This window comes from Morus notabilis, unplaced genomic scaffold (assembly GCF_000414095.1).
Source record: "Morus notabilis unplaced genomic scaffold, ASM41409v2 Scaffold1147, whole genome shotgun sequence".
Classification (NCBI taxonomy): Eukaryota; Viridiplantae; Streptophyta; class Magnoliopsida; order Rosales; family Moraceae; genus Morus; species Morus notabilis.
Genome location: NW_010359905.1, coordinates 24,985 through 33,114, shown reverse-complemented (window position 1 = coordinate 33,114; position 8,130 = coordinate 24,985). Strand labels below are relative to the sequence as shown.

Below are 8,130 nucleotides of genomic sequence, written 5' to 3'. Positions count from 1 at the left end.
TTTTGTAGACAAAATCATTGATTTTGATCTATAGCTGTGATTTTGATGTAATGGCTGTGACCAAAATACCCTACCATCCCCTACCATAGATTTTCCCATTAATTAAAAAGGAAATTTGGACATTTTTTTTTTGTATCAAAAAATAATCTCAGAGTCCTTAAAAGATATTTTTTAAGACTTAAAGTTACCTAATTTAATATTATTGAAACATATTATGTGTCTATTTAATTCGTTAATTTAAATTTTTAATTTAAGTTCAGACGTGATTTTATATAAAAAAATTTTACGTAAAAAAATTAAATATAAAAATCTTTTACTATAATAAATTTTAAATTTAAGAGAGTGAAATAAACGGAATTGATATCTTCAAGACGCCTCTTAATATAATAGAAGTTATTAAAAAGTTAGTTTATTTTGTTGATTTAAATTTAAAATTTAAATTAAGATATAATTTTATGTGAATATTTTATTACAATAAAAAAAATTAAATATAATTATTTATAAAAATTTTTTATAACTCAAATTAACGAGACGAACCAAGAGGAAGAGACGAAAATGTTTATGTTTGCATATGCGTAGTTTGGTTTTACAAAATGAATGCCCCTCATAAATGACAGGTGCAGCGATTTGACAGCTAACAATTTGCAGACGGTCTATATAAAAAAATCTTAGAAAATATTAAAAATTATATATTTAAATTAAATGAAATCTTATTGTTTTTTAAGCTAAAAAAATCATCGAATATGGAATATCATTTATATGAGATTATCTTCAGTAATCTGTTGTATTAAAAGGATCAAGTTTTCGATTATTAAATGTAATTAAAATTAAATGAGATTAAAAATATATAAAATAAATAATTTTTAATATAAATTTAATAATTAAAAACTGTTGAAAAAATTTTATTTTTCTAGTCTAGAAACTCTCTATTTATATTTAGGAAATCTAAACACACGAGCAATATGAAAAAAGAGTAGTGTAGGACATGTGGACCCCCTTTGAGGTGGACGAGGCGGAACGGTTGGGTTTTGCGAAAGGACAGTTTCGAAAAGTCCAAACCTGTATAATTATTGTCCTTTCTTGGTTCCTCTTTAGTGAAATTAATTTCCTTTTCTTTTGTTTTTTTTCGGCGGGGCTGAATAAGACAACCGACTGCCGAAAATTAATATGTAGGAGCCTGTCTATTATTAAACTATTATTAAACGTCCAGTAAAAAGATTTATAACCTGATTCAATTTATAATTTATAATTTATTATAATAAAAAAATATACATAAATTAAAAATATTTTTAATATTATAATTTTAATACATGAATTAAATATTAGCCCGTTAAATAGGGTAATCTTTCTATTAAATATGGTATTAATAGACGTTTCGATATAGTTAAATTCCAAATTTTTATGTCTAACAGATAAATTATAAGTAACAGTACTGTATATATATATCGTGTATATACAGACTTCATCAAATCTATAGATATACTTTGATAAAATAATATACATGATTGGTTTCACTAGACTCAATTATTCGTATCTAGTAATTACTGAATCCAGTTCTTGTAGTGTGTGTGTGTGTCTGAACGTTTATACGTACATTTATGTAATCTAGTTGATCGTGATGAAGCTTTACATTACCAAAATTTTCACTACATAAATTGTCTATCAAAAATTGGTTCAGAATTCTGTTTAGTCTCTAAGTTAAGGGTTAAAAAAAATGATACTCATTAATTAAACGGCAGTCAAGCTGTCAACCAATTAAACCCAACAAGGTTAGTTTATAGGAATATGAAATTTTAATTGCACCAATGTTGGTGATGTTATAACCCAGTGACTATTAATGAAAAAATTTCAAGTTTAACCAAATTTTAAAGGCCTCCCAAAATAAAAAATAATAAAAAAGAAAAAAAAGAAAAAAACAAAGAAAAAGAAGAAGAAGAAAAATCACTCGTCCCACTCAATTAGGGGTGGCAATTCAGGTTGGCGGGTCGTGTTCGTGTCGTGTTGACCTCTTCAGTTGACACAAATAGGTCTGATACGAACACGATCCGTTTATTAATCGTGTCGAAATACAAAACTTAAACACGACCCGTTTATTAACGGGTTGACAGGACACGACACGAATAACCCGTTTATTAAACAGGTCATAAACGTGTCCTGTCAACCCATTGATTACCTGTCAATCCATTTATAAAATGGGTGATAAATGAGTCGTGTTAACCTATTTATGAACATATTTTTGAACATGTTTATAAAATAGGTGATAAATGGGTTGTGTTAACCTATTTCTGAACCTATTTTTTAACATGTTTAAAAAATGGGTAATAAACGGGTTGTGTATTCGTGTTACCCAAATATGACACGTTTAATAAACGGGTTATGACGGGTCAATTACGGGTTGGCGGGGCAACCTGAAAATGACACGTTATTTAATCGTGTTTCACGGGTTCGACCTGATTTTGACCCGTATCTATTTTTGATAAACCCAAACTCGCTAATTTTATACGAATTTCAAGTCGTGTCGTCATATTACTATCCGGATTACCAGCCCTACACTCAACGGCATTATTTGAGATGTGGTCGTAGACTAGTCAGTTTAGCGAAAATAGAGAGGGAGGTGGTCCTAGACTAGTCAGTTTAGCGAAAATAGAGAGAGAGAGAGAGAGAAGAGAGAGAGAGAGAACAGTATACCAACAAAGTAATAATCAGATCAAAAGAAAAAAAATTGTAATAATTCTTTTTCCATGTCTTGTCTGGAAAATCATATTTTTTATTTTGGATTTTTTAGTCTGTCCAATACAGGAAGCTCAATGCTGAGTCTTATGATAAAGTTGGAGAGCACCTTTTAAACAATTTTGCTCAAAATTCAAAAAGATCAAAATTATTGAACAAGCGGACGATGTATAGTGCCCTGAGTCGATGCACCAATAAGCCTAAACTAGTAGTTATGATTTAAAGGAACATAAAATACAGTACACTTATTTTGGTGGAATAAAGCATGCGCAGTGCCTATCTGACGTGGTTAATTTTTGACCGTTACATATATTAAATTAAAAAAATATGTAAAATAAATAATTTTTAATATAAATTTAACGGTTAAAAAATAAAAAATTAGAAAAACTTTCATGTTTTGCCAAAAAAAGTATTTTACATATAATTTATCTTATGACTTCATAGAATTTTGACAATTTATCTCTTAAATTTTTAATTTTGACATTTTATTCATTTAACTTGCAAAAGTGTTACAATGTGTCTCGTTTTACTAATTTTATTCTTAATTTTTTGTTAAATGTGAAAGATTGAGAGTTGAGAAATTTAGAGATTATATTAAGATTTGAATTGAGAAATTAAAATTTTCTTTCAATACACTCTTTCGTTACTAATTTAACACGTCATCATCAAAATAAGACGTGTTGCAACAGTTTTGCAAGTTAGAGTGAGAGAGGGAGTAAATTATCGAAATTAAAAGTTCAAAATAAATTGCAAAGCTTAAAAATTCAGCGTAAATATAGAAAATATCGAAAACACATCATTGATGTTTAAATTTTGAGTCGTATAGCTATGTTCGAGTCATAATTATGTTCTCAAAACAATTAATTATCACCAATCTACACGTTTTTGGTGATAAATAAGTTTCCTTTGTTATGAAAAAAAATAATAATTATCATCAAAAATGAAGATTAGGTAGCTCGGGTTCTTCAATGTACAGTTCAAGTCATAATTATGTTCTAGAAAAAGAAAAGAAAAAATCGAGCCATAATTATGCTATCGAATATCCAGGCACACTTGATTATCTAATTAACTTGTCAACACCTAAAATCGTATCAATTGAGATATAAGGGATTTGTTGGGAGATTTGAGATTTGAAAGCCATCGGAAATTTACATTTGTGCTCACCAAATCAATCAAAAATTTGTTGTCCCAACAATCTATCACTTCTGTTGAAATAAATGAATCTCTTATCTATACTCTTTAAAAAAAATAGGATAAATTACATTTATTCTCTCGAATTATAAGCAATGTAATAAAATGCCTCATAAATTTTAAAAATAATAAATTTTTGCTCTAAATAATTTACCATTGGTACGCGTCTTTCTTTTCAATTATCTTAGTTAAATTTTGAATGTTAAGTGCCACGTGAAAGTCGTTGAGGCATTTAATTTTTATTTTATTATGAAATGATAATTTTACCTATATAGATTAGCCAATCTCACCCAATCAGAATCCTCCTCACTCTCAGTCTCTTTCCTCTCCCTTTCCTATGCATGACCACGAAGCTCCAGCAAGTATTTAGGCGTTCATTTTCGAGAACTCCCAGCTCATTGGAAAGCTCTCGTCGAGCCGAGTCTGGATTGGTGTCTTGTGGCTGCCAACTCCGCCAGATGAAGCCACACTTTCCGGCCGAAGTTCTGGAAAACCCAAAAGTTCTAATCGCTATAACTTTTCCGCCCGACCTCCGATCGAAGTGATTCCGGTCTCTATGAACTCAGAGTGATGAGAGGAACAAGACTCATCTGAAGTTTACTGTCGATTCTCGCCGAAAAAGTTTCTCTGGAGCCGCCCTCCACGGCCGCCATGCCTCCTCTCGAAAAACAGCAGTCCCGGTGGTGGTGAAGTGCACTGCCCCCATCATTTCACTCAGAATTTGTAGATGAGTCAATCTCGACCAGTAGCCGCCACCATCCTCGCTGATTTGCAGGAATTCAAAGTCGCCGCCACCGCTTGCCGTGGAGGAGTTTGGCTCCGTCAATTTTGGCCGCCATTTCTCATGTCGTTAGTGTCAAAACACTCAGAAGTAAGTGGGTAACAAAAACTCCAACTCAATTTCTCCGATCCGTGACTCAAAAATTGAGAATCAAGTCGTCAAAAACTGAGAACCAAGTCAGAAAATTCAAATGAATTTTGCCCTATTTCTAACTCAACACAATAAATTACTTTTTGGCCCTTGAAATGAGAGTTACATGCTATCCACGTGGCACTTAACGTTCACAATTTAACCGAGTGAGTGGAAAAAGGAGACGTGTGCTAACGGCGAATTGTTCAGGGAGAAATTTGTTGCTTTTAAAATTTAGGGGGCATTTTTGTTACACTGCTTATAATTTAGGGGGAAGAAATGTAATTTGTCCTAAAAAATAATAAATAACAATAATAAGGGAACCTTGAAGTAAAGATTATTAAAGGTCGATGAAAATCAAATATGGGATAGTTGGGCGTTAGAATTAGCTTATCTTCTTCATAATAATTGCATATCCAAATCACTTTTCTTCTTATGCATGTTTTCAAAGTATATAGAAAAAGTATTACATGGTTTTTAACCCATAAAACATTTTTTTTTTCTTTTTCTCATTCGTTTTCTTCGTTTGGAAAAGCCGGGTTGGTAAAATGTACCTACATTTTACCAATGGTAATACTTCTCTTCCTCAATCAAAATTATAAAATATAATAATTAATAATTTTAAGGGATTTTTTTCAGATAGAACTTTCTTATAGATACGGTAAGTTTATAACCTGAATCTAATCAAAACCACACCAAACACTTTTTAGTAGTTCATTTTTTAGTGCCTAGCATATAGATCTTCTAATTTTAAACGTACTGATATCAAAATCAATTCAACATGGTTCTTAAGTTTCAGTTAGCATGAAAACTCATTTACATCTCTTGAAAAGAAAACGAAAAAGAAAAAGAAAAGAAAGAAAGAAAGAAGAAAAAATTACAACATAATTACAAATTTACTCCCTCCAACAAGCACAGCTTGCCTCACAGTACATACTTAGTTGGAACTAGAAAGCTCTTAAAGTTGATCAAAACTTCACTGACTTTTTGCAGAGTTAAATAAGTCATCTATGTAAAAACAGTCAATATTCCAGTTATTTGCAGCCTCCAAGTCCCCCACAATGGCTTCTACAGGAGTACTACAACCATCATATGAGTCACAATCTCTTTCTTTCTGATGATGATCATCAGCAATTTCCATGAGGAATGCCTGATCTTGATCGGCCTCTACCGCCATGTCCCGATACGAAATTTGAGTTGTTTCATCAAAATGTGACATTTCTTGTGGTGAATCCACCATCCAAAGACTCGGTACGGAGACGAGGGATTCGGTTCTTGTGCTCTCTTGATCCGGGGAGTTGCAAGAAACCGTTTTCCAATCGCCGAGTACTAAATGCGGTCGATGATGAGTTAGAGCGAATTTTGTGGCCATTCTGTTGAGCAGCCTAGCTGAGGCAGAATATGTCCTGGTTGGGCTTGAAACTTGCGTTGCATTTTCGGATTGATCAGGACTTTCCACCAGACTATTGCATTTGCCAATTCCAATATTCTCAGAAGGACTATTGTTATTTGTAGTAATAGTACTAATTGCAGCATTATTATCATCTAATGACTTTGAAAATATTGCTTTAATTGCACCTAGAGAATGTGATCTAGGTGATGATGAACTTAAGTTTGTGGCCATTTTGTTGAGCAAGTGAGCTGAACTAGTACTAGGAACAGAACTACCTTCTAATGACTTGGATTTCCCAATTTGTTGGGACAAGAACGAGGCAAGAGAACCCGATAACCGGAGCTTAGCGGCGGCCTTGTTGAGTAGCTTAGAAGATGTGGAAATCGGACCTATGAACTTACCGGAATCCTTGAGTTCTTCCTTCCTAGCACTAGTCTCTGCCTCGGTATTGTTGTTGCCGCCCTCCGGAGGCTCAGGATTGCGCGCGAAATTTCTATCAATGCGCGTTTCAGCAGCGCGTCTCTTCAGCCGTGTGTTCCAATGGTTCTTGATTTCGTTATCTGTTCGCCTTGGCAAGTGCTTGGCGATGGTTGACCACCTGAAAACAAAACAGAAAAAGGAACCAAAAAAAAAGTGTAAGAGATAAAACACAAGAATTTGGTGGTAGCACCAAATTATCAGATGAGGATCAAATCACTCACTTGTTTCCCAATTCAGAATGTAGTTTAATAATGGTCTCTTCTTCCTCTGGACTAAATTCTCCTCTCTTAATACCTGGCCTTAAGTAATTAGCCCATCTTAATCTGCAACTCTTCCCACACCTCAAAAGGCCTTACAAAAAAAAAAAAAAAGACACATAACAGCATCAACATATCATTATTAAACCAAACAAACACAAACATGAATATCCACTATTACTCACCAGCTTTCTGCGGCAAACTCCGCCAGCCTCCTTCGCTGTGGTTCGCGATGTAATCGACGAGCTTCTTGTCCTCCTCTTCCGTCCAAGCGCCCTTCTTCAGCCCTTCAATGCTGCAACAAGAAGTTCTTCCCATTTTGGAGCAAACCCAAGTGAGAGAAGTGAAGTGGGGATAAGTTGAATTGGGTCTATCTATTGACTTACCAAACTAGATATGTTTTAGGCATACTAATTTCCATCTATAAGACAATGTTTTTGAAAAGTTTTTTGTGTTTTTAGTCACAAAAAATATATGAAAGGTTTTGGTCATAACTCACATTGATGGGCACCAGAGTACTGGGTACTTCGAATTGCCTTGCGAGCATGTGACATTTGGTTTTGATCGAAGGGTAGCAGAAAATATGATGGAACTTGGAAGTTAATAATTGGTCACATGGTGAGGGTGATTCTGCAAAATTATTGCTGTGTCCCTCTCTGCTTACCCGTAAGTTAAAGCCATCTTAATCATTGCAGTAATTAATAAACTACTTACAAATCATGATTAACAACACACCAAATTAATGTAAACCGCTCGTTGATCACGTTTTGTTCTTATTCTCCTGTTGAAAATTTTAAGGTTAATCCTACTAATGGTGTTCGAGTTTTACAGCTTTCAGTTCCACTTTTATAACTAGTAAATAAGGAATTTTACAGAAATTTGCGGTCCTTCCTCTACCTATCTAGAGTTAACGCTCATCAAATTCAAAGAGAACGTTGAAAAAAAAAAAAACCCACCATTAATATTGCCTTTCCAAAATCCTTTCTTTATGAATATTTTATGGACCAAGGGATGTGTTGTTCTCTCAGTTATATTTTTTTATTTCTACTTTTTGTCATAAAATTACTTTGTATGGATGGTTGATTTTTAATTTTGTAATAGATGGAAGAAATTAATGCAATGCCACTTGCTATTAAAAAAAAATCAGATTATTTATGAAGATTCTAAGC

General features: G+C 33.1%; 1 protein-coding gene across 1 annotated transcript; it reads right to left on the bottom strand.

Annotated features, from left to right (window-relative positions):
• Positions 1-5,618: 5,618 nt before the first annotated feature.
• LOC21389906 (transcription factor MYB34) lies at positions 5,619-7,414 on the bottom strand. Its single transcript, XM_010095287.2, has 3 exons — positions 7,147-7,414; positions 6,926-7,055; positions 5,619-6,822 (listed from the first exon to the last, which is right to left on the bottom strand). Exons 1-3 carry the CDS (start codon positions 7,277-7,279, stop codon positions 5,808-5,810), a joined length of 1,278 nt encoding a protein of 425 aa, XP_010093589.1. The 5' UTR covers positions 7,280-7,414; the 3' UTR covers positions 5,619-5,807.
• Between the last annotated feature and the right edge of the window lie 716 nt (positions 7,415-8,130).